Genomic DNA, 27,896 nt, shown 5'->3' on the forward strand with positions numbered 1-27,896 from the left:
ACTTTAAAATACACACTTTTCTAAGTCGTGATATAAAATACAAATTAAAATTTGGTTGGAAGAACAGATAGTTATATTCTTTTTCTGCTATAGGGGAACTAAACTGAGGTGAACTGAATAGAACTCCTTCCTAGAGAGATAAATCTGTGGTTTTCTTGGTATTTAGTGAGTGACAAATCAGGAAAATCAGACAAATTGTACACAAAGCCATTATGTGTTTCCAAATACCCACATCAAGTCCTAAAATACAACCTCGGACTGTAGCCCCAAAAGCACAACACTCTGCAGAGAAACTGAGGAGCTTGTGGTTTCCGTGTGCCGCCAGAGCACTGGGAAGAGGCGACATGAAGGAATGAATCCTGGCTCACTGCCACTGGGAGCAGAGCAGGGCACAAACACAGGCAGTAACCCCAGAATGCAAAATAGAAATATGGTGTCTTTTATGCCTTTTCCAATTATTAACCTTTAAAATGTCCTTCCTCCTTAGGCCTTAAATAACTACTGATTTTATCTCTTACTGCTTTCAAAAGAAATGAAGACTCAAAATGACAACATTTTCTTTTTATGATACACATGACTTGTGCAGTCCCAAGCACCTGCGCAGACCCATGCACACATATTTGCACAGAGTTGATACCCTGTACAGTGAGAGAGATCAAAAGGGAGAAGAAGGGTCCTAGCTGCTTTTCAGTACGTGTTGATGTTGGTATGCAGGCAACAGGGGAATTTCATTGCCCAAAATATATGCACTTAAAAATGTTTAGGGTCTATTTTCTGAACGCTTTAATACCTTTGGAGGTCTCAATCATAGCATCTCAGACATATCCTATCTGATACACTTCCAACTGAAATATGTGCCCCCATTATGATGACCTCATGCTAAGGTCAGCTTTTTTTTATGAGATTTCTCAACACAATGTCATCTATTTTAAGGCAAAGATCATATTGCTCCTGTGATGTGCATGTTAGGTGGCAGGAAAAATGATAAAAAGAAAGGTCATGGCAATAGCAGTTTAATGAAAAATGAATAATTTGATTATTTTCATGGTGTGGATCAATAATGTTCTGCATCTACTGAAACACATTGCCTGGAGGCACTCGGATAATCAATGGCATAAAACAGAGCCTGCCTTTACCCAGGCTTGCAGCCTCTCTTGATCTTTCTTGGGAGGACCCTTGATGCCTCTAATTTATGTCAAGTGGGTATCAAAGAAATTCCAAAGAGCCTGGCTCATAAAGAGTATTTTAGTGGTACCCATTTGAAGTCTACTTACATATGTTCCTTACGTAACTGTTTAAGTACTTCCCCTCCAATGCCTGGGAATTCCTAGAAAGGCATAAAAGCTACCTGGTACTAGCATAACAGTCAGTACCTTAGAAAAGGAAGGGACAAATCTTCTAACCCTCTCTATGCTGCAAGCTGACAACAGTACAAAGACAAGAATTTCAGTCAATGGGGCATGTAAATAAACCCTTCTGCACCACCCAAGAATTCTCTTTAATGATGTGCTGGGCACTGACATTTTTAATTTAATAGAGCAGCCACTGGAAAAAATTAGTTCTGCATGATTCTGGGGAGAGACAGTTGAGGACATCATTTTGTTCAGTAATTTCTCTGTTCGTTTGCAGTGGAAAAAGGGAGTTGGCATCTTCCAGCTGCCAAAAAACCCTTAAGTCAAGGATACTTATTTCATTCTGTCTGTGGAGCTATTCTTCCCATCAAGCCATTGCAAGCAAGAAAATAATTCCCAGTGGTAGTCCCACTACCACAGTGTTTGCTGTAACAGTATTTACTCATTTCTTAACATGTTCTAACTGCTATACTTTAAATAATTGCTAATGCACACACACACACCTGCATGCACACAGTCAACATTACTTTTCTATCTTCCTTGAAGCTTTCTAAAAAAATTTTGTTTTCCTTTCAGCAGTTGCCTTTCATAACACAAAAGATGGTGTATACTCCCCTCTAAAGAACTAGAAAAGCATTAACCACCAATTAGAGGAATACAGACTGTAGTACATATAGGTTAGCTTATGAAGTAGTAAAGTTGTTCTCAGCATCAAGATCATTGATTTTCTATAGCAGCTGAAGACAGGATAAAATTATTGCACTTGTTAGATCCTTGTCGACTGTTCAACATTAGCTAAATTCACAAAACAAATATAAGTGTAGAAGTGATTTGGTGATTCGGGGTCAGATCTAATTCCCAAGGTCAAGTTATCCTTTGAACATTTTCTGAGAACATAATCTTAGCACAATCTATCAAAGAGACTCACATACTCCTTTTGTCTATTGGTTCTTATAAAACACTAATGTTTAGGAGATTAAGTGGACTCAGCTTTGATAGACAGAGCAATTCTTCCAAAGTGCTCAACCTTCTCTCAAACTGGAAACTGCCTAAGGCTGGCTTTGCAAAATGCTGTTTCTAACTCTACAAGTGACCTGGACATTATTATTCCTTGCTATTTGAGATACTGGGTTCTGTCATTGTCTTCTGTAATGCAATGTGAGGGATGCAAGGTAATGGTGTTGAGCATCAAGTTTCTTAGATTGAAACCTGCTTTTCCATAGGCTGTATCCAATCAGAAATCCACAAGCCTGAGAGACATGCCTACGATGGGCATCACAAGCTGGACATTTCATTGATGATGGCTGGAAAAGAATAAATCCCTGCAGGTGTATTTGAAGACTTATGACCAGAGACTCTGGACCTCCAATGAGGACCTCTTGATCTCTCTTCTGTAAACAGGGACCTGCTTCCCGAAGGCTATATACAAGGTGAGGTGGAGCTGGACTGCCTTGTCCTCTTTTCTTCTAATGATAAAGTGCTAAAACTTACAGACATTCTTAATATATTCCATGTAGGAAAGCTGTTTATAATAAACTCAGTATTTTTTCCTCTGTTTAGCATTATGGTTTTATGCAAATCTTTGTTGTTCTGTTTTCAAAACCATTACACACGAGCAAGAGCACAGACATATGACAGAAAATCTCTAAATCACTCTGGAAGTAATGTTAAAGGTTCCCCTCCCCTTCCTTTTTAAAAAACAAAGTACTCTGTTGTAATAATAACACGACATACTAATCACTTTTAGACAAAAATATTCAAAACCGTCAGAGGGCAGATTTTACAGAAACCTTTGTGAGCACCTCAGGCTGTGGGTGTAGCCTGTGGGTGTATTTTGAAAATCTGTGTCAGAAAAATTTATAATGCTCCCTTTAGTTCTGTTCTCTTGGCTAAATATGTGAACAGAATACACTGAAAAGAGTTACTAGAGTAGTAAATACCAAACCAGTTCGTACATAAAACCAAACCTCCCTGCCTCCCTCACTTACTCACACACATGAACACTCTCACACACACTCAGAAAGAGGAACCAGCTCATGCAAATGCCTCTTACCTGATCACACCTCATGAGTCCTAAATATCTGAGAGACTTGCTGCGCTGTGCAATCTGAGTGGCTCCACGGTCCGTGATCTCCTTGCACCATCCAACATCCACTGTCTCTATTGTCATGCTGTACCGCCCAATGGCTATCAGAGCTGTAAAGATATTAAAGGATTGAAATATACAGCTGGTAGAGATGGTAAGAGCAGTTTCCTGTACGCACTGAATAATGTGGAAAATAAATTCTGAAAAGCAGTTTTTCATGTACCTTGTAAAGGACCTATATTTCAGAATTCTCTTCAAGTTAGGAACATACACAAGTGCAAACACATACAAACATAGATAAACAGGTATTACTGTTTTTTCTATCTATGAATTTTTCTATCTATTTTTCTATCTATGAATCAAGATAAATAGATCAATTACCAAATATATTCTATACAAATTCTTTTAATTACTTTTTTCCAGAAGTATCAGGGATCAATTAATGTAATTGAAATAAATATAGCATAAAATCAATTCTACCTCAGTTTTCAGAGAAAATAACTGATTTTATACAATTAATACTGGTTTTCTGCCCAGTAAAATAATATTACAAAAACAGCACTGAGAGTAACAGGACATTTTCTGAGTAAATAAAAAAAAGGTGGGTTTAGAAAACTCTGAAGTAATCTTTTGTCATACATTTTATAATAATATTATAAAATTGCATTTTTCATATTGATGATGTAAGAACAATGGTATGTCTCACTTTCATGTTTTCTTCACAAACACTTTTCCAACAAAAAAATCAATAAGAGTTAAAAGGGTCACGAGGAATTAAAAGAAAAACCTGAACCTTTAGAAAAGGAAAGGAAAGAGAATCTGGAACTTCTGAATGGGTTGAAAAAAGGTAGGTAGGAGAAACCATGAGGGATATGAACAGGCTGGGAAAGTTTTGTCACGACATGACAATGACACACAGGATACAAATCATGAGCACCCTGGTCACCACGGACTAGAATACTTTTCAGGAAATATGGGCCCAGAAAGTCAAGATGGGATTTAGTAACAGCAATGAGTAACATCTTTTAGCAGCTAAAATCTCAGCTTAGGAAAAAAGGCCAAGGTTTCTGGTGTAGAAGTCAGTCACCTGCATGTAGTCAAGGGGGAGGATGTTCACAGTTTTTAGTTCTAGTTATAATGCAGTTGCTGAAAAGGAAGATGAATGAGTGACTTAACCCAAATAATGCATATATGTTTAAATAGATGATTTTTCAGCAGCTGCGGGCTGCTATTCCTGCTACATTCCCAAATGTCAGGGAAAAAAAAAAAGAGGAGTTATGAAGAGCTGGTAGCTCTTGATATACAAGATGTCAGTCTTGGCTAATCAGCATATAACTAAGATTTAGAAACAGAAAAAAAGAACCCATCTGACTTTCCAGTGTTTCTGCAAAGGACTGTAGTGATGATAGACAGCAGTAAGGGTAATTTGGTTATTTATAAATATTTAGGTGGACTCAATTAGCAAACAAAATCAGCCAAAAGAGGCCAAATACATTCTCAGTAACTGTTGAAGGTGCAGTAGTGCATAATTTCTTTCTTGCAGCAGTTCACCAAAAAGGGCAGTATAACTGGATTTTGTAACTGATGCACTGAACCTATGATACAATCATATCTGTAGTTTCACTATGGTTTCATTGATTTTTGTAGGGCAATAACAATTCCCTGTTCTCTTCCCAGTACATCTCTAGAAAACAAGTCCTAAGTTTGCAAAAATGTAAATATATGTATAGGAAAACCTTTTATACTCTTTTTACAGACACCTCTTAGTATATCGCTATCATAAAAATTACAGAGAGTCAGAAACTTTCTGCATATATTTTGCATTAGGAAAAGCTATAGAAATTATAATTATTGTACCCCCACACAAAATGTTATAGACCTGAAATAGGGAAATACTGAAAACCTTCCATTACATTAGATAATGCCAGTTAAACACGATGTCAAATACTATTTGCATTTGAATACTTTTGCTAGTGTTTTTAAAGTTACAACCATATTTTGTTATTTTTAATGCTTCATGTAAAACTGATAAAGAGAAGAAAATCAACAGAGAATATTTCTATGAAGTGCCATTAAAGATCATCAGATCAAAGCAACAAAATCTGTCCCCAGTTAGCAGACACCTTTCTTGAAAAACAAATATTTTGACAAGAGTGTACAATGTTATACTGTAGTCATATATTAAAACAATTCATCTATCAATCACAGAGGGTGTGCCACTTTAAAACACCAATGACCATATTTTCTGACAATTTCTATGTGCGCAACTGCACCCTCACAAAAACACTCCGTGCTAGTGAAAAGACACACTATTCAGTTTCTATCAGCATTCAGCAGAGGGAAATAAAGAAAGGCCATAAGAACAGGTGAAAATGTAACAATACCTTCCCAGAACACTTTCCTCACATGAAAAAAAGTATGGCCAGGAATTTTCTGAACTGAGTTTATTTTATGGCTCTGTACTTTGGTAAGTTCACCTAATCAGTCTTATAACCCCCAAAGTCTTTTAGGCTCCATAACACCCTGTGGCAAGGAATCCTGCAGTTCAGACATCATCTCTTTCAGAAACCACCTTCCCTTGTGGGAAACGGTTTCTGGAAATCCCAACAGACTGCATCAACCATGTCTTCTTTACTCCTTCCTGACTTCAAAGCATTCTGATACGATCACGAAGCACCACCTCACTCCACAAGAGCTGTGTCAGCTCTTCCTGGATATGTCATATTTATTCACATGTTCACTAATCGCATTCTATATTATTATTAACTTGCCTTATGCAGACACCAGCTTTACTGGTTCATACTTTTCTGATCTTCCCTAAAGCATTTTTTTTGAGATATCTCTGCCAAGCAATCCTGTGGTAGTCAGGCAGGTTTAAGTGACAGATTACACAGTGCAGCAAGGAGCTTTGCTATTTCATCCTTGTAGTTCTTTTAGAAGTCTTGAGTACACACACTTCTGTTGTATGAGCAGAATACTTTAAGCCACAGGTTTCAGCTAAGAAAATGTTTGCATTGCTCAACAGCTTTTCTTCCTCTTTGCATTTGACCACAAAAATCAGAATACACTGCTATTCTTGGAAAGTCTGGTAGTAATTTAACAAGGATACATGCAGTAAACCCATTACCATCTAAGTCTGGGTTCTGTGACTAAAGAACTTGTAGCAAATCAGCAGTAAAGAACCATCAAAAGTGCTTTTCAACACTAATGACAACTGAACTTCAAAACATGGTGAGTGACCAAACAGAAGAACACAATACATTGCAAGTAAGTAGAGGAGGATACACAAAAATCCCCCATGTAGTGTAAAGTTATTGTCTTTGACATATGAACCTCTCTTTTCTGTGAATATTTAACAAGACATCCAATTCTTTTCTCTCCTTTTTATACTCCCATTTATTTTGGCAAAAGTAAGATATTTCTTTTTCCAGTGCTAGGTTGGTGGAATGGAAATCAACTAATGTACAGCCCCTACACTGTAGAAGATAAAGTGTAATGTCTCCAACTGAAATTGGAAAATCACCCCTACAGCCTTGAGCTGTATCAAGCAAAAATGTTTTCTAGTTGTAATGGGACTTTGTTGTAGCTGAGAAGGTGAAAGGACCAGGTTTGTAGGCAAAGGTGGCATCTTTTAGATGACTAGCTGGAGTGGCTGGGAAAACAAGATGAATTTCGTCCATGATTTGCTACCACTAAAAGCAAATACTAATTTAAACTCATTTTCTTTTAAACCGATAAAGTTAAACTGACACAGCTAAATGCATCTGCTCCTACAGACAGAAATGACTGTCTTAGTCAGAGGAAAGGTCTCTGTTCAACTGTATGTAACCTGCAAAGCCAATGGCTGCAATGTGAGTGTTGTCGTGGTTAAACTACTTCTGCACCTGACCTAGTCAGGCACTGAGCCCTCCCTCCAACAAAACTGCTCTATTTACTTTGTAAAATGGTTTTGGGAAACTACAGACAGCAGTATGTGGCCTTCCCCCTTGATTTTGTATATATACAAAAAAAAAAAATCAGAAACAGATATCACATGAGTATGTCTTAACAAAATGAGTAATATAACATTTATAATTTAGTCATGACCATTCCCAAGTTTAAGGTTGCTACAATAGAAAAATTAACTTACAAACAACTGATATTTGGCCCACTCCTAATTTAATTCGAAGTTATTTTTATATCTGGAAACAATTACCCTAGGTTTTGAATAATATTACCAAATAAAATTGTTTGGAAATTTGGTGCATTAAGTAGAATTATGTTCAATCAAAAATACTTTTATTGACATGCACCTACTACACCACAGAGCACTTCCTTAATTGATAAATCCTATTTGAATTTAACTGAAAATAAACCTCGGTGAGGCTTAACTGTGTTCCTGGGTTTTTTTCTATTATCACCTAACATATTGCAAATGTACAAGGCACTGCATTTGGTCAGCCTTCAGTGGGGACTAGATAGAAATGTTTTTAAAAATTAATTATGACTGGTATCACACTTACACCAGGGCATTACACATATATATGTATTCATGTAAAAAACATTTTTGCATTTATTTATTAAGTTCTTTTTTCATTAATGTCAAAACAAATTAAATAGGCAAGAATCAGAATTTAAAATTTCCAACCTCTCTAAGGGTTTTACACAGAGCAAAAATCAATCAGTCAACCAAGTATTACCATGAAATAGTCTTCTTACAGAAATGTCCATTATATTTTTATTTTTATATATTATATATTACATAATTATAATTAATAAAAATATATTAATATTTTATATATAGTATAAAATATAAAATATTCTATATAAACATAATATATTATCTTTTTATTTATTATATAGCCAAAAGCTACTAAGGTGACTTTGATAGCCACCTTGGCTCCTGGAGACACTAATTTATAAAAAAAACTTTAGGAAGTTTATGAGAGTTAAAATTGCAATAAGCAGGTGTAATAGAAATAAAATTAGCAAAGAAAATCATATATTTAGGTTTAGGTAAATGGTGTAACAGTTCAGCTTAGTGGACCTTGACATATTCTTCTGCCGTTGATGGTGCTTTACTCTCATTTGCCTGAGTTATTTAAAATATGAGTGGACAAAGCTCTAAAGAAGCTACAAAGAAAATGTGTACAAGACAGACCAAAAAGGGCAATTTAATGAGTCTTTTCTAGCTTTTATTTATGTTACTCTATTGAATTACAAACAAAATGGAAAGATGAAAATCATGCAGGTAAATTATAAAACTTTGAGTGCACTTAAGTTTTACCAGTCAGCCAAATTAGTTTGATATTCCAATTCCAGTGATTTTCAGAAAATAACTTAAAAATTAGCAAACAATTAGACCAAAACACTTGACAATTGTAAAATACACCTGAACATAGACAACATACTGCTGACTAATTTTAATATATTATTGCATCTACAACTGGAATCTTTAACTTATATATGTTAATAACACCTTCTACAGTATGCAACAGATTAACTACTGCTTATACACAGAAAAGGCTCTTGTTTACAAAAGCATACCTATAAAAACTTATTTTCAGAAAACCTTTCAGGGACTTCAGCATTTTTTCCCCCCCAGTTAGGGCAACAGAACTTTATTCTTCAGAGCAAACCTTGAGACTATAATAAAAAGCTTGATAACTTTGCCCACCTGATACTAAACATGATACTAACAGATAGTACATGTTTAAACCCGCTGCACTGATGAGGATGATTGTTATCTGCCATGCAAATTACATGAGGTCTTGCAGTTTAGCTAATCTGTTACATGCAGGGAGACAGAACATGCCTAATCCCATTTCCATGTGTCAAAAGGTGTTTTGCTGCTGTAACTTCAGACAGCAGTTGAAGAAATCACTGCTTGAGTTCTCTGCTGCTTTGCTCACCCAGCAGAGGAATCATAGCTCACAATTCACATTGCTTCTGCCTTAAATGAAAGACTCACTGCATGGTACAACTTTTTATACAATTCATCTACTCCTGTTACAAATTTAGAAGGGTATTTTGATGACTAAATAAATGTTTGTTCATCATATATTGATAAAAATCACACATCAAGCACTGTAGTTCATCTGGCACCAAATAAAGGCTACCACGGGTACATCAGTTCAAAACTCTAGTTTGTGCTGGTTTCCTAGTGAAAACTCTAATTCTGCTCAGGCTTTTGCACATCCAGCTGACAGGCAGTATGACGGGTCTGTTTTATTTTCTTCTACAATCACAACCTCTCATAACAGCCACATTTCAGTGCCACCAGGAAATAGCAAAGCAAGGGAACTCCGCCAATCCCATTTATAATCATGCACTTAAATACATTCCTAGTTTTAACTGCAGTTCCCTTGAAATAAAGGTACATACGTAAACAGAGGACATAACCCTGAACTTCACTGTTCTCATAATGAGTTGTCAATCTTTATTCCCTAACTAGTTTCCCATATGGCACATACATCCATGTAGCAAACATACAGGGAAACAATTAAGTCCTTTCCCTATGGTACAGAAGTGATGCAAAGGAGATATTGGCCAGTGGTTTTTTTTTAAATATTTTACACAATTGGTATTTTAATATTTATAGCAAGTGCTCACAGAACACAAAAACCAGAAAGGCATGTAAAATAGGTAAATACTTCAGCTTTTGTAAATCCTAAAGAAGTTTAGAAAAGAAGTTGGCCAGCCTGAAAAATTTTCCCACTGGAATGCTTTGTCATCTCTCAGGATGGCAAGCTTGCATTTTAATATACTTGGTGTGTTTCACTTTTTTCTCTGTTATCTTCACCTGCCTCAGGCTGCTTGAGGTCTCCAATTTTATTGTTATAGCTTTGTGCATATGTGGCTATGGGTAACATTTCTTGAGAATGAAGTATGGGACTGCAATAAAATGCACAAAGATAGAGTGGCATGACCACAATGGGAAACCAACCTAAGCTAATGCCTCAAAAAAAAAGGAGACAGACTGTACCCCTTGAGTAAACCTGTTTTCTCCCAGAGTTTAGGAAATATGGTTAAATCCTGTCTCTCTGGATTAATATTTTAACCTTAATTGGCAGGTATGGTGGCAAAGCACTCAATTAGTGATACTACTGTAAGTTTTACTAAAAAAATCTGTTTGAAAGTGGTAACACATACATTTTAAAGCAATGTATTTCTGGTTTCCACTTTGAAAATAAAATCCCATTATTTAAAGTACTGGTTACCTAAAGAAGGTTAAGGAAAATCCCTGAAAGCAAGAAAAATCCTAAGGACTGAAAAGACCTCCTGTGAGAGGAAAGATGGCAGACAGTTTTTATGTAGCAAAAGTATTTTATTTTATATTTTCATATAAAATATATTTAACACAGGTCAACATTTTATTTTTTCTGTAAGAGTCATAAAAGTAATTGGCACATAGTTATTCAGCTATTGTCTGGTTGTGGTATATGGTTAGCATTAAGTTGTACAGTATTCAGTGTTGTATTCAATGCCAACTTTATTAACTGATACAAAGAAGAAAGGGCAATTGCTAAACCAACTTTTATCCTACAGTTCAAACTCCATGAAACACGTGGCAATCAGAGGGCTATTATTTTCCAAGTAAAATTAATTTTAGTGCTTGCTTTACTTCTTTATCTTGCATATTTGGGCAGATTAAAACCATAAACAAACCATAAACATTTGTACAAAGATTATTAAAAAACTTCTTGTCCTACAATGTAAGCAAAACTCTGTCCTAAACTAGAAATGAAATTGAAAAAGCAGAAGAAAATGATCTTTCAAAACTATCTTTAACATAACAAGTGTTAAATATCTGTTTCCCCAAAAGTCCACCACACTAAGAACAAAGCTAAGCTATGGTCAGTCATAGAAAATCATTTGTTGTATTCTATACAGGTCTCTTAAGTAAAAACATCAACAACGACAACAATGAATTAATCATAAATACATCTGTAGTCTAAATAAAATATATTAATGCAGAATACAAGCTCTGTGACTTTTTAGCCATTTCAGCATCTTTTACTCAATGCACATAACAGCAAAAACCAAACTAAAACAAAGCAACCCCACCAAATCCTCAAAATAAGGATGCAAGAAAGATGTTAGTATTGCAAACTGAAAGGCATGAAGCATATTTGCTTCTGTCCTGACTGCAGACCTCTCATAAAAATATTAAAAAATAACCACTTCAGAGATGGATTGCAAAAGTGGTAGTAGCTCCTGGTTTTAACTCCATGGTCTTAAGAAAAAATAGCCCCTGTGGACCAAGCTGTTAAAAAACAGCCCAATTTTCATCTTCCTGGGAATACTAAAATATAACTCGTTTTCTTTCAGTTATTTTGCACTGAAGTAATTTTCACCATTGTCACAGACGTAGTCTGATTACAAATAGAAGACAGTAAGCCTGACTTCAATCCTCAAGAAAATCATGGAGCCAGTTTTCCTGGAAGGCACATCTGAAGGACACAGAGATGACTGGGAACAGACAGCTCTGGTGTACCACATGCAAACCAAGCCCTGTCAACCTGATTGCCTTTCTGTGATAAGATAACTGACTCTGTGGACAAGGGATATGTAAATAATATTTATTTTTTTACATCAGGAGAATATTGAGAAGAAGTGCTATAGACTCTTCAAGACGACTGCTCTCTCTTCCAGTCCACAAAGAGAAACACTTTTTTTTTTGGTCAGGCTAACAAAGACACCAAAAATTATCTGAACCACTCTCAACAGGAACAAGAGGTATATAAGGAAATTTAAATATTATCTTTTCAAAACAGATAATGGGGTTTGAGCATGGGACAGTTACTAGTGACAACACTGAAAACCCAGATCTAGGCAGCATTTAAAAAAAAAAAAGGCTGTAACTCTGAACGATTTAAGGTACATGCAACACATCAACCTAGAGAGGTAGGAGAGAAAATTTTTTTTTTTTTTAATCTGGCATTGTTTAGATAACTGGCGTATGGACTGCTTCCAAACATCTGTGAATACTTTGAAAAGCTGCACCTTAGAGCACTTGAGGAGTTGTAAGTCTGAGACAGTCACAGAACGCAGAATATCACATACAGACCACATTTAAAGATCACTTAATGTTTTGCTGGGACAGCTCGAGAAGATAAACTGGAAACTGGTAGAAGCTAAAAAACTCACTTTGTATCACTTATTAAATATATATTTATTAATAAACAATTTTAGGCTATTAGATAATAATAGGTATATAATTGTACATATGTATTATATATGATTATAATTAAAAATATTACAAACACTTATTAAGTGTCTACTCTGGTGAATGAGTTGACTTTGGTAAGGCAAATTTCATGGAAGAAATAAAAATCAGGATATTGAGATGCTGATTGTCAAAAAAGCAAAATTTTAGCTAGCTCTTAGTCCCATGGGATTGTAAGAGAGGGAGGCAGAGACAGAAGATGCTTTCCCAGAGAGGGAATTTAACAGTTGAGCCTGTTCAATTGTGGGATCAGGCGAGATTAGAGCACGTCTCTTTGGAGAATGACAGAAAGTAATCCTAAATCATGTGAGAACACACCCTTTTGTACATTCAGCTTTGTCTTTCTCTCCTAAGGAATCTCCTAAGGAAGCTACGGTATTCTTCTGATTAATAAATACTGACTTTGAAAACACTGTTAGATGGTCTGCAAATACTTGCTGAGACAAAGGATGACATCTGTGACAGAGGTTTATACTCATTCTGTCAAAGAGGGAAAATGTTCTGCCAATGAGAGAAGACACAGGTCCTAAGCTGGAGAACAACAGAATTATGCATTTTGCCCTTTCAGAAAGGAGTCCTAAATTTATCAATTTGAAAGACTACACATCAAAAAGGAGATTGAGCATCTAATAAATGCATGACAGCATGTTACTTCTGTCATGCACTAAAGAATTTCACACTGTTTGATGGTAGAAAAATGACTACTTAAATCATGATTCAGTGTAACAACTCCTAAGTTTTGATAAGCTTAGCACAGTACAATAGATAATTTTTTTAATACATAAAATTGAATCAAATTGAGAAAAAGGAGCCAAATAGATACTTATTAGAAGATAAAAACTGCTTATAAAAATAGAATTTCATATACACAATATAAAACTGGAAGAAAATGGTTACTGAAAGTTTTGAATTTCATTGTATGACTCCTGGTGTATAACTGTTCAGTACTCAGCTGGAGGGTAGATATTTGACTGTTCACCAGAACACACAAAAAGTAACAGGCAATAAAACTAAATATACCACACAGCATGAGGTGTTACACAAGACAGGCTGTTCATGCACTTCAACAAACATATGTTTGGCAGTACTTTTCAACTCCCAGAAACACACCCAATGCCCCTCTAAGATATTGACACAGTATGTACTGTTCTCTACTTTAGGAGTACAGGTTATTATTCATAAGAACTGGGTACTTATTTTTCTAACTCAGCCAGTTCATATTCACCCTTCTTACTCAGTCTTCTTACAATATGGTATATGAAGACTGGAAAACTGAGATTCATGCAATAGGGCTAGAATTATTGTGTAAACTTGTATGCCTGGGAACTCAGAGCATGGGCTTGGGACAGAACAGCACTGAACAGAATGAAAAAAATTCTGTACACTTCCAGATACTATGGGTTATGTTATAAAAGGGCAGCTATGTGTGAAAGGGCTGGGCAGAAAAGGAAGTGAGTGATCATATGAAATATAACATATTCTGAAATAAGAGAAGCAGAGATAAGAGAACGAAATTAAAAAAAGTGAAATAAGAAAAGATTCCTACACATATATACACAGACATATCTGTACAGCCCACATTAATACACAGATATAGGATAAAAGAATATTAACATCTTTATGAAAACTTTTTACAGCCCTAGAGTATCATTTTCTGACACATTGTTTCCCCTATAACTATTTTTTCCATTTTTCCCTAAAAAAACCCAACCCCACAAGCCAAAAAACTCAACAAAAAAACCCCCCAAACCCCAACAAATAAACGAACCAACCAATCTCCAAGAAAACCCCACTGACAAAAAAACTAAAATGAAAACACAAAAACAAACAAACAAAAACCGCCAAAAAGTTGGTACCAAACATTGTACTATGCCTGCGATGTACCCATCTGCACATCTGTAATAATTTGGCTGTGCAGTGAGCTGCTAAAAATGTGAGCAAACAAACCAATGCAAAGCTTCAATATATCCAATAAAGCACTACACATCCTGATGGTCAAATCTGCCTGCAAAAGACTTGTGTGTTTAACAGTAGTCCTACAGCTACTTCCTGCATTCTTGAGGAATGCAGTTTGAAAGCCACTGTTTCAAAGAGTGGAGATTCAAGAAGTCCAGAAAGAGAAAGAAGAAATTATTCAGTTTCAGATGGTGGTAGAAAAGTCAAAATTAGTCTATAATATGTTGAAGAAACACTTAGGCTTAAATTAGAAAAGCAGTCTGAAAAATAGCAGCAATAATACACATTACCCAGTGATGTGACTGATACACTACTATGACATTTCCACAGCATTAAAAAAGGAGTCTGAAAAAACAGCATTTAGAAAAAATAATCCATGTGCACCATCACTGCTCCTTCAACTGTTTCTCACTTTTCAGATAATTTTGTTTTTAATGTCTTCATACACTAGTTATGCCCTCTTCCATCGACAAATTTTTATCTATGTAACTAACATTAATATGGTTACTATATTTAGAAAGTTTCTCTAAAGACGTAGAGCTGGTGACACGGCACCTCTAATCCTGTGTTCAGTTTTGGGCCTCTCACTACAAGAAACACATTGAGGGGCTGGAGCGTATCCAGAGAAGGGCAACGGAGCTGGGGAAGCGTCTGGAGCACAAGTCTGATGAGGAGTGTATGAAGGAGCTGGGGGTGTTTAACCTGGAGTAAAGGAGGCTTGGGGGTGACCTTATCACTCTCTGCAACTATCTAAGAGGAAATTGGCGTGAGCCAGGTGGGGGTCAATCTCTTCTCCCAGGCAACCAGTGACAGGAGGAGAGAAAATGGCCTCAAGCTGAGCCAGGGGAGGTTTAGATTGGATATGAGGAAAAATTTCTTCACCAGAAGTGTTGTCAAGCACAGGAACAGGCTGTCCAGGGAAGCAGTGGAGTCACCGTCCCTGCAGGTATTTGAAAGACACGTAGATGTGACACTGAGGGACGTGGATTAGTGGTGGACTTGGCAGTACTGGGGTGATGGCTGGACTCAACCTTAAAGGCTTTTTCCAACCTAAACAACTCTGTGATTCAAAAGCCCTTGGACAGATACAGTTATTGGACAATGTAGCTCTTCCCAAACAGAATCTGACCCCCAGCAACATTTTTTGAAGACAGTTATCAGCCAATGTAATTACTTTAAGAGTAACACACATAGTGCCAGTATAGTGATAACTATGTTGTTTCTATTTCCACTGTATATGGGAGAAAACCACGTTAAACAGAAGAGGGTATGAAGCTAGGATACAGCAAGGATGATACGAATACAGGCAGTGATAGCATTTATTTTACAACCTTCAGCTTGTGCAGACTTCTTATCTAATTACGCCTGAGTACATTTGTAGATGAGTGTTTAAGACAGCTCTGGGAATAATATTTGCTGTTAAAGGCTTTGCAGTGATCAGCAGATGTGCAAGCACTGTATTTTGTCAAGGAGAAATGAATCTTCACAGGCCAAGAAGGCTGGACATCCATGGAAGAAGGTGGGAAGAGGGCTCATGCAATTTATTCAAGGTCCAGATTACCCTTCCAGATGCGCAGTAATACGGAACAGAATCACATATGTATTTGCAAAGTATAGTTTAAGCCACTGTCAAGATGTAACCCTATGAGACTTTTAAAAATAAAATAAGACACAAATACATGTTTTTATACATAATCTGTGTGTATTTATTTTACTTTGCTGAACCCTGGAATAGATATAATGCTTTTTTAAAAATTGCTGAGTTAAAGTATGTTACTGAAAGTATCTTTAAAGATCTAAAATATATCCAAAGAGAACAATAAGATTTGATGCAGTGACTGACAGACAGCACTGACTGTTTCCTATTGTGCCAATTGTTGCTCAGGTCTCACATCACAGCATGAAGCTACATACAGCATGTGCTGCAACAAATCTATACAATCAGGGAAGGACAGACTGTCAGCCTCAATTTTGCATTTTTCTGGTTTTGTCAGCATGTATCACTCCACAGCTCAACATAAATTAACTTTAACATGGGATTTTGTGTCTGTTAACATAACATTTAATACGTTCCAATGCAGTTATATTGTTCTACTCTGGAAAACCCAGTCAGAGAAAAGTGATGTAACTTGCCATTAATTTCGTGATGACTAATGAAACTGAGGTTGTTCATATAAATCAATACAACTGGATGCTGAGAGTGAATACAGCTGACAGGGAGAAATGAAGATAATTTAAAAAGGTTCCATACTGTGAATCATCACAAGCTAGCTTGAAAAATAATGAAGGAACTACTTTCAGGGAACTTGTTTTGTAGATCCTCCCTGTTAAATATCTGAAGTAAGTTGTGCATATTCTTGTACGACACCTAGAGATGAGTTTTGATGGGAAAAAAAAAAAGAATTGATCTGTAATTTCTAAAAGTGTCAAATATTGACACCTACAGTGCATCTGCAAGGTTTTCGTAACTGAATGGTTACACAAGCCTTCTTAGAATAATAACATTTCTAGCATTAATTAGCTGTCCTGTATAATGAACAGAATGAAACTTCATAAAATTAGCTGAGTGTATTCATGTAAGGAACTCTTTAAACAATAATTAGCATGATGAAATGCAAACAGAAAATTCTAGTTCCTAAGGGTTTGAAAAATACTTGTTTTATGAAGCATTTCTCCAGTGTATTCCAGATTCAGGCATCTGATCCATTCATTTAAAAATAAAGGCCATTTTCTTACAGCAAAGCAGTTTAGCACAGTAGAAAAAATCTGGAATTTCTATCTAACTGGATCAGAAAATACTGAAGGCCGTATGCCAATTAGAGCATGCCTAATTATTAGTACTACACATTAATAAAATGCCAGATATAAATACAGTTCCAATGGAATAAAAATGCACAGCCATGCTAAAGTAACAACTTATCTAAGTTGCTTCGTGGGCATTAATTTTCCTTTTGGCTCCTTAATATAAACATGGAAGTTTTTCCCTTTTATATGATTATGTAAGAATGCAATAGCTTACCTAATAACTTCACTCAGGACACCTTGTTCAAAAGAAACTAAAAGCTGAAATAATGAAGAAATTATGATGGAGAAAACTTTTTTTTTTTTAATTGGCTAGATAAAGAACTGGCAAGCACATAGACAACACTCATTTAGAAGATAAAAATTCCTCCAATTTTGTATCAGGTAGTAATTTTTCCAAAAAGCAGATCCCTTAATATTGAAGAAGACACTCTTTATTTGCAAACTGGGATATAACCAGTAGTCCAAGTATAAGGTCAACCAAAGCTGTTTATTGGAAGCTACATGGTTCAATAACAAAGTCCATTTGCATGTCAGCTGTTTCTTCTCATTACAGTTTGTGCTGTCATAGCAATAACAATTTTTGATACACAAAGTATTGAATTTTCTTTATGCAGGTCTAAAAATCATATTAAATACGTTTGCCATAAATGAAAGGCAATGTTTATGAGTATTATCTGTGATAAGGCATGCAAGGAAGAAAAAGGTCCCTGATAAATTGTGGGTATGACATTACTCATAATTGTTCAAAAGTTTTAAATGACACTGCATGTGTTCATCTATATAACTTAATAAACTCATGCTTGTAACCTTAAGAGAAAGTTGTCTTACTGATGATAGCAACAGTCACAGAGAAACACATTTTAAGTCAGACAACCACTGGAAGTTTCAGGTTTTGGTACCTCACTGATAAAGTTTCAAACCTGCAGTCTAAAAATGGTACTATGAAAAATCTATTTGATTGACACTTGAGTCTTTCAGAAAACCCTTCGTTTTGTCACAGAAAAATTCCTTCCTTTCAACAGATAAATGAGTCTAAAATCGTGCCTTATGATCTGTAAAAACAACCTTTATGAGAATGTTCAAGCAGCTTATTCTGTTACCAGGTAAAATTCTTAAAAAATTAGGCAAATTTTAGCTCATGGAAAGGGTCCAGTCAAAATACCATCCAAATGAATATGGTATACATGGAATCTTGTTACAGAGTGGCAAGCATTTATCTGTAGCACATCTGCAGCAGTTTCAAAGCCTTTTCTTGATGTCTAAGCAGTCATAGATGCTGAAGAAACACATTTGCTCCTTTCTGCCAGAAGAATAATTACTTTCAATATTATTTATACTTTTGAGCATGAATTTTAGAATTTTATGAGGAAGAATGTGGTGATTCATTTTCTGTTTCGTAATCCAGAAGGGTAAGCAGTTATAGTGTTAGACACAGCACTGACCGTGAAAGCAAAATCTGAACTGCAACTAACTGAAATTTCCAGATACATGATCCCAACAGACAAATTCACTCTGGCTTGTCTTCTGACAGCTTTTGCAGGGACCATACTGCTCTACAATCCATTACAAATGACTTAGTGTACAGGTGACAGGGCTGAACAATGTGGGGCAAAAAAATCCAACAGTATGCACATAAAAAGGTAATTTGTTTGTCGGAAATATGTTGGTAAGTTATTTCCAAACCTGTATCTAATTTTTATGCTACTGAAATTCCAAAACAATTCCTATTTATTTGAATTGTATGTTCACAAAAACTACAGACTAGGCATGAATGAGACAAAAAGAGAAGGTCAGTATGATGAGACTTAAACTCAACGAAACAGTTCCTTTTTGATTCAAAAGGAAGAGGAGAAAAATAAGAAACTTTTGTCAAGGAGTTAAGAAAGTATTTTTTCCCCCTCTCCCTGCTAGCCACAAGATTCCATGAACATTAGTCAGAAACATCAATAGTGCTGCTACAGATAATTTTCAACAGTGAACACACCTTTGTAGTGTAAAAAAATAATTTTGAGCCTTGCAATAGATCAATATCTCTCTTTTCCTCAGCTGTGAGTGTTGCTTTTATTCTGGAAGTCTTTTGTTCTACTATATTGCAGACAATACATTCCCAAACCTGAAATGGACTTCCACAACATTTTGTTGTTATTGCTTTTTGCCTCACTATCTTTGTCTTCAATCATATTGACAGTAATTGTTTAAAAAATAAAAAAGTTTAGACTTCTTTTCATCCAAAACAGTACTTGTACCAGAACCCTGTGCTTACTGCTGTAAACCTCCATCCCTTGTATTTAAACTTTTTGATTGTTCAAAATTATCATGCTGCATAGAACCTACCCTCTAAAATCCTTTAGGACATTAGTCAGGACACTGCTAGATAACAGTATCTTCTGTTCAGTCCCCATGTAATAACTCTTCTTCTAGCCTTCTGAACCCAGCCATTTAAAATATTTTCTGTCAATTCTGTTACTTTATTTTCTTCTTTCAGCCCCTTTATTGCTCACAGTTATGCTAAAGAACATCACAGCTCCTACTGTATTAAGTAATTATGACCACTAAATGCTTCCTCTATGAACTGAACAGTAAAATTCAACTGGGACTCAAACCCAAAAGAAGAATGAGCTTATACTATTAACTACTGATTTATTTCCAGTGTAAGTGGCACTAAAATGAGGATAATTAGAAATTATTCATAGACCTACACTTTAATTTACTTTGGCAAACAAATTACATCCACAGATTTGTCAAGTTGCAGAATCAGAGAGGAAATGAGTAAGATGTTTTTGGGAGGCTAGCACTGCATACATTTCAGAGGTGTGTGGAGTACTTTTAAGAAAGGTAATCTGAACAGAAGCCCTAATCATCTTTCATTGCACTCAGCAACACAGCCAAAGTGAAAAATGCAGGAAACTGAATTAAAGTAAGTCTTATCATGGCAGGGAAAAAAGAAAAAAAATATTAATGTACAGAAAAAGTTGCATACATGTACAGCAGCTGTAACTTTCACTAGTGGTGGGAGATACTACCTCCCTTATGGCTGATAATCTTCATTTACCCAGTAATATATTTTGCCATCAAAATGCTGTAAGGAGACTGGACTTTTTATTCCCTTGTTATTGGCCTATTGCTATTGAAAGGATGGCAGATCTATGACAGAGAAGGTAAGAAAAAGAGAAAAGAATAAAGCTAGCTGGAGGTTTGGAGACATCAAAGTTTCTCTACTCTTCTGTTTTCCAGTTTTCATGACCTTTATGCCAAAGTCACTCCCAAAGCCTCTAAGATTGAAAATCCAAAAAATGAAATCCCCAAACTGCAAGACCTCTTCTTCAGTCTTCCAAACTTTAGTGCAAGCTAGGAATAAGACATTTAACTTTTACGTAACAGGTTCAGCAAAAGAAGCCCCAGCTTATCCATCTTCTTGTTTTCTTGGAAATTGAGTGTATTTCTGTATTAGGGAATGGCATTATCACATGCCATTAATATAATTAAAGGTTTTCATTTCCTTTAATGAAAACCTTTCATTAAGATGGCAAGCCAGGAATTTAGTCTTAAACTGTAATTACAGGTACATCACTAAGACATGGTCCCCTTTTGTCTAGGAATTCATTTAATGCAAATTAAATTGTTTTAAATAAATATTGCCTTTCTGGGATGTCTATATAAGTCAAAGTAACCTTTTCTGCTATTCCCACCTAAAAAACTAAACAAAACAAACTAGATTTAATTTTCTTGGCAAAAACTACACCAAAAGCTTTAAGAACGTTAGATGAATTAGAAGGAGACAAGTCCTAACTATGTCATAAACAGATGGCCCCTGTAAGGGTTGGTAAATAGTACAGTAAGCAACAGCTGTTGTTTAATTCATCCAATCATGTTCAAGTATATATCTTGTGTATCAAATTATATCTTGGTTGCAATTTTAAACTCGGTAAATGAGAAACAGAGATCTAAATTACACTAGGTACAAATTCCCTCTATCTTTCTAATAGCCATAAGTGACATCATAACATATAGAAAATAGCACACGCAAGATGATTAAGAGTTTTAACAGAATTACACTGTAAATCTGATAAAAATTGCTTATAATGCAAAGTTTTCTTCGTTTTTTCAAATGCAACAAATTAATCCGTATTTCTATAATACCACTCAATTTATGACTGCATGACTTGGTTAAGAGAGAATGAACACAGACTAACTTTTTGTTGGTATAATGCAGTGGTTTTCAAAGTTTTTGTGCACTGCAGGAATCTGCAATGCTTCTGAAGGCTTCAAATATGGCATACAGTAACCTACGCATATTCTACAACATCCATATTTCCACTGCAAAACTTTTAGAGATCCACAAATCAAAGAAGGCTGAACCCCACTAGTATGAATCAATACATACATTGATATAGGTATATGTAAAAGAAAAGTGCATATTGTCACATTTAAAGCAGCAAATACATAATATTATATGCATAAAAAATGCTTAATTTTAAACAAAAGTAGGCATTTATTAAATGCACATATGTGTAAATATACGAGTCAAATCTGCATGGGCATCTTAAAAAGATTAACAACGTACCCAAAGAATCAATTGCTTTATCACTTGGTTCAAAATTTCTAAAAATTTAAAAGAAACACTCCTTGCCCCCATGCCTTCCACAGACATCCAGTTCCTTCTTTTAAAAGATTTAATAGTAAGATAAAAATGTGAACATTACATTTACAAAGACAGACACTCATTGGGAGATTAAAGTCCAGGATCCTGTGACACTGAATGAAATCATTGGTCTTTTAGAATGAGATACTGTAATATTTTTGTCTATTCTGGGTGTTGCAAGTTAGCTGTTGAACTAAAATTAACTTACAGGCCTGGACATGCCAAGAGAAATTATCTGGAACAAATTCATACAAGATCTTACAGTAAAATCAACATCTTGAATGTAGTTAAAAACTACCTAAAAATTAGAGTATAATCTGGATTATATATTGAAAAGTTTTGCAGAGAATCCAATGAAGCAGCAGGCAGCAATATTCTGTTCTATCCAGAATTTTACAACAGGTTTCAGATATAGCTACAAGAAGGGCATATTGCTTTAATATACCCTCAATTCAATACATGATGTCACCAGTTCACCAAGTGAAGACCACAGCTGGAAAAAAAATTTGGAGCTTCCTCACCAAACATAATTTTATTTCATTATTTCAAAGCAGAGAACAACTGAAAAATTTTCATATACAGAATGCTTTATCAGCAAATATTACGTATCATCTGCTATAAAATCAATTGTCTTGGCACTTCTTCTAAACTAACTGCCCTTGCTTAAAATTATCAATTTTACATAGTAGAACTTGTTAGCTGTGTAGGCATCCCTCTTTCATATCTCTGTCCTTAATATACACCCGAATTAGAAAGAAACTTCTTCTTTCATCTCAATGAAAAATGCAAACTTGACTTTAATTACTTGGATTCCGTTATAAACCAAAATGTAAGCATCTCCCCCACTGGCTAAAGGACAACACTGGAAGTCCTTAAAGACCGGAGTGCCTCAGCTGCAGAAAAAGTGTTACTTTATTATGTTAACCAATAATTGGACATCAGTGGAAGAAACACCTAGATTTAGGTCTGTTACCTGTTATTTTTACTCTGAATGCCTCAAAGATATCAAACACTACTGGGAGTGAAGAAACTTCAGTTATTTAAACCTAATGTTAATGGATCTGCTGTTTAGTTTTAGAAAATACAGTCATGCAGCTAAAACGTCTTTAGTGAGTACCGTTAAACAATTTCTTAAAAAATAGACATTCTACATGGCAAGAATTCAGGGAAAATTTTCAGAAATTATATGCATATAATAACTCATTCTAAATCAACTGAACTGCTCACCAGTTCAGACCAGTACTACACATACAACCTAGTCATCTGAAACAAGTACCTCATACAGCAATAAACCTGTTGCTGAGGTATATTTAGTGTTCACTGTGGCTAAAAGTTTAACAGGCCTCCAAAGCATAATCTGTCAGTGCTAGAAAATGTTGCTGCAACTTTAAAGCCATGGAAATAGCTGCACAGAGTCACTAGGAACTGTACCATTTCCTTGTATAACAACCAGAAGAAATGTTTGCCAGTTCCAACCTGGGCAGAGGTTTCACATTCTTTACCACTTGCCTGCATTTTTAGTAGGTAGTTATATGATGCTCCCCTCCCTAGAATATACTTTCACTGCCAACGGATTTAGGAAGTTCAGATGTGAGGCCAGCTTCACCTCTGCAACTGTTTGCAAACTCTGTTTCTACAGGGATTGTAAACTGCACAGACCACACTCAATAAACTTCACACATAATATTAGCAAAAGTGGGTTAACGACAATGTTAGGACAACAAAATATACTAGTCAGCATAGATAACCACATTGGCCCTAGTCATCTGTTTTTTTAAACACTTTTGTTCCTGAACCAGTTAGAACAAATACTAGGGACTAAAAAGTCAGTTGAAAAAAAAATTGATATGATTTTATAGCTTTTCACCTCAATGAGATGATGTTTTGTTATTTAAAACAATAACAAAATTTGTTTCCTTTTTTCTTTTTTGTATTTAATAAATGCAAAATGCATTTTTTTAAAAAATGACATGAATTTGAATGAAGTTCTCAGCCACGTGGGAAATTCTTCAGTTTTGAAGTAATTTAACAGCTCAGATTGAACTACTATAGACCAGATGTGATACAGAAGTGAGATGCTGGTCACAGAAGTGATGGTGCCAGAAGTACAGCTCCCACTGCAGTAACTTGACAGCTAAACTACACGCAGCCACGCTCAGTTTGAGTAAGATATTATCAAGGAATCAATGCCTAGTAGTGCTCAATAAGCACATTAAGGAGCTTTTCAGTTAAGATACTTTACAGGGATAGTAGTGATAATAGTGGCCATTTCTGTTTGGTTAAAGGCCTGCAGTAGCAAAAATCAGTTATGTGGTCAAGTGGAATAACAAAGTTTCATTTTAATGTTCCTCCAGGATTCAAGTACTTCTAATAAAATCCTAGTGTGTAACTACTTCGCAAATCTGTTCTAAGCATTATCTCTGGGATACAAAAATAACAATTCTCCTTTAGAATTTGATATTCTAAAGGAAATTTTCCAAAGGAAGATCTATGCATGTAGTCAGACAATGGCTTCAGCTGTCAGCAACAGGTAAAGGTTATTCCCAAAGAAAAAGAAATTGTACTCTACAAAATAATCTCCAAGAATGGTTATTTTCAGTATTACAGGCTGGCAGGAGCACTTTGAATCCCAGAGCCCCTTACTTCAAGCAAAATATGAGAATTTTTTCATGTCTGTTAAACATTTCTGTTCTCAGTCACACTTATAGTCCATTTCCCAGATGCACAGAAAACAGTACCTTAGTATGGCAGCAAAAGTACATACAATAGGCATTACAAGTCATTTAGGAAGACCCAATCTGCCATATTATGAAGTTCCATTCACTTCAAAGGCACTATACTCATTTTCATGACCAAGGACCTGGACCATTTTGTGCCTGCACTGAATGACATTAAATACTATATTTCTCTAAACCACTATCTCGGAAGGAAGGTTTATCCATGCCAGTGACAGATTGTAGAATTTTGCTCATTACTGACAAGTAGTATATATATATAAATCAACATTTTGTTCCTCAGCAACTACTGTCATTAAAAGACTGCTCACTATGCTTGATGTGTATCCCCACAGAATCCTAAACCAGCAGAATTTGAAAGCCTGGGCAAATAATTTCTGGGGGACTATAGAAAATAATGAAACTGAAGAAAAAAACAATGAAGAAGATGAAATTTGAGGTAACTTTGTAGGTTTCTTGATCCAGTTTTCAGGGTAGTGTAAAGTCAGACACCACAACACTTCAGTGCTTGGCCAGGTGTGCAGGTCTAAAAAGTAATGCACCACTCACAGCCAATGTCATTGAAGTAATCTCTAAAAGGGCAGTGGAAATAAAGGCTAAGAGGTTCTTGGGCAAAAAAGAGTTCATCCTTACATCTCACAGTAGAACAGGTTACTAATCCACACTGACCAGTCTACTTGGAAATCTGGCAAATCAGGTGAATCAAGAACAGGAAGCTGACCAACAGAGAAGCTAATGGAGAGTATGTATGAAAAACAGCAGCTCATTTAAACTCAATTTGGGATGCGGACTATTACAAAGGCAGTCTTCATTAAGCACTATTGGCTGATTTCTTCCTGAAACTCGCTGCTGTTGATCAAGATCCTCAATTTTCAAGACACCTTCCTATATACAAAACTAAAATCTTAGATTTTACATTGCATTTTAAAATTAAAAAGTTTTAGTATCTCCATAACTGAAAAATAAAAAGGTAGTCCATATATTTTCTGAACCATAGTACAAAATACTATATTGACTTTTTCCCAAAGTAGTAATATTTTTCTGACTGTAAATGACCCACCTACACAAGCAGGTTTTTCCATGTTTGTTTTTTTCAATGCACTTTTTTCTGTAATTCGGGAAAAATGCTGGAATAAGTATTCTCCTTATTGAAGAACTAAAATCTGAATGTAAAACACACATAGACTAAATCAAACTAACCTATTTAAAAAAAATTTTGAAGGAATAGGTATGTTCTTTAAAAAATAGCTTTCACAGATTAGAAAAATCATGATGGAATTAAATAATACTTTCTTTTTCTTTTACCCTTTTTTGATCTGACTGCTCTACTTGCAAACTTGGAACATTATTGTGAAATAGTTGTATTAGTAATAGATAAATAAATAAAATAATTTACAATCAATTTCAACAGCTTCTTTTGTTAACTTGTCCCTTTGTTAACTATGTTTTTGCTCTTTCATCCTTCATATTTTATATGTAGATAGAGACAGAAACAGAGTGAAAGAAAAAGACCAAGTGTAATGTTTGGAAAAAAAAAAAAAGATAAAAAATGTAACTCATGAAATGTCTCTTCAGGCCAGCTGATTGCAGGGTAACTACCAAAAAGCTGACACACACACTTTTATTTATATCTACTCAAAGAATCAGGACAAGGCTGATTTCCCTCTTGTGTATGTGCATAGGTTTTGATTACAGGCTTTTTCCTCAATTGATGAACTATTGCATGGAGTTCTGACAATTGTTTTACAAAAATAGTGCTGTGTTCGGGGTCAATATCTCTCCGACTGCCAGCTATAAAGTTGCCATTGATTTTTTTTTTTTTTAAAAGAAGGGGATCAGGGCCTCTTTATTTTGACTAGAGAGATTTTGGAAGTCTGCTTCCAGGAAGAATAAAAAACCCACATCTGATTAATTTTTGGTAATAATTTTTTTTTTTTGTGTCAAGAGGACAGACTGAATGTGATTTTACATAATTTTAAACTATGTTTGAACTTTGGAAGGAATATTAAGTTATTTGAATATTTGCTACACCAGTAAATGCTAGCTACATTAATAATAATAATAATAATAATAATAATAATTTATTATTATTATAATTATAATTATTATTATTATTATTATAATTTATTATTATTATTATTAAATGCTAGCTACATTACTAAGTACAGAAAAGATCTGAAAATATTAAAAAAGAGGAATAAGAAATGTAATGTTGAAGTTGATTTTCCCGATTATCAAAGGACCAAATCCTCCACATTTTGCACAGTGCATTTGTTTCCACCTTTCTTCAAAAACCTCATTGCCTTTCAAGGTTAACTAAGGAGTTTACACAAGTGACTTCCTACAATACATGCAGTGCATCTGTAATCCCTGTAACTGGGAGTCATGGGTGATACTCTTTATATGTTTTAATGATAAAACATAAAAAGTCTGAGAACTTAGCAAACTTGAGAGTCTTCATGCACACAGCTAATTCCATTGCAACTTTTCATTATTCTTATGTTCCTAGCATGCTTTTTTTTCACTGTATCAATTTCCTCACAGAAAACAGAAACAAGTATTAACAACAAACCCATATCTAAATTCCATGTTTACACTGCAGCAACTGACGGGAGTCTGCAGTTCATGTACTGTGTTGCCAAAGCATTTGACATTCTATATACTAGTAATACGTCCTGGTCATGCACCAAATGAGATTCCAGTGTTGGCAAGGGTTGTGAAGCACTATTCCTATGTAAACATCTAATTACAGTAAAATGTTCTTGCTTTAAGGCTGGCCAGTAGCACTGGTATCATAGGTAGAATGTACCATCTAAGACATTTCAGAAAAGGTGTTTTTCATTAGATAGGAAAAAAAAAAGAACAAGCCAGATTATATGTAATTCCTAAAACTTAATGAAGCGTGTGACAGGGACAGGAACAAAGCACAGATCTCCCGATGTTTTTCCCCCAGTTTGTTTAGTCTTTTGACACACTGTCTTCTCTGTATGCAATACAAACATAAAATCAAATTTAATTGACATTAATTACAGGGCACTATTACTAACTGTTCACTGCTTTTAATGCCTTTCCTTAACAATTTCTGCATCTTTAGAATCAATATATAGCCACT

At 35.3% G+C, this 27,896-nt stretch overlaps 1 protein-coding gene across 1 annotated transcript in view; it reads right to left on the reverse strand.

The window, feature by feature from the left end:
* Positions 1-27,896, reverse strand: part of FBXL17 (F-box and leucine rich repeat protein 17) — a 288,616-nt gene that overhangs the window by 11,401 nt on the left and 249,319 nt on the right. The window contains exon 8 of the mRNA XM_027671152.1: positions 3,406-3,548. Within this exon, the coding sequence (XP_027526953.1) occupies positions 3,406-3,548 (143 nt within the window). The remainder of the gene's footprint in view (positions 1-3,405; positions 3,549-27,896) is intronic.

The sequence above is a fragment of the Neopelma chrysocephalum genome, unplaced genomic scaffold, assembly GCF_003984885.1.
Source record: "Neopelma chrysocephalum unplaced genomic scaffold, ASM398488v2 Primary Assembly neopelma1_97034, whole genome shotgun sequence".
NCBI lineage: Eukaryota > Metazoa > Chordata > Aves > Passeriformes > Pipridae > Neopelma > Neopelma chrysocephalum.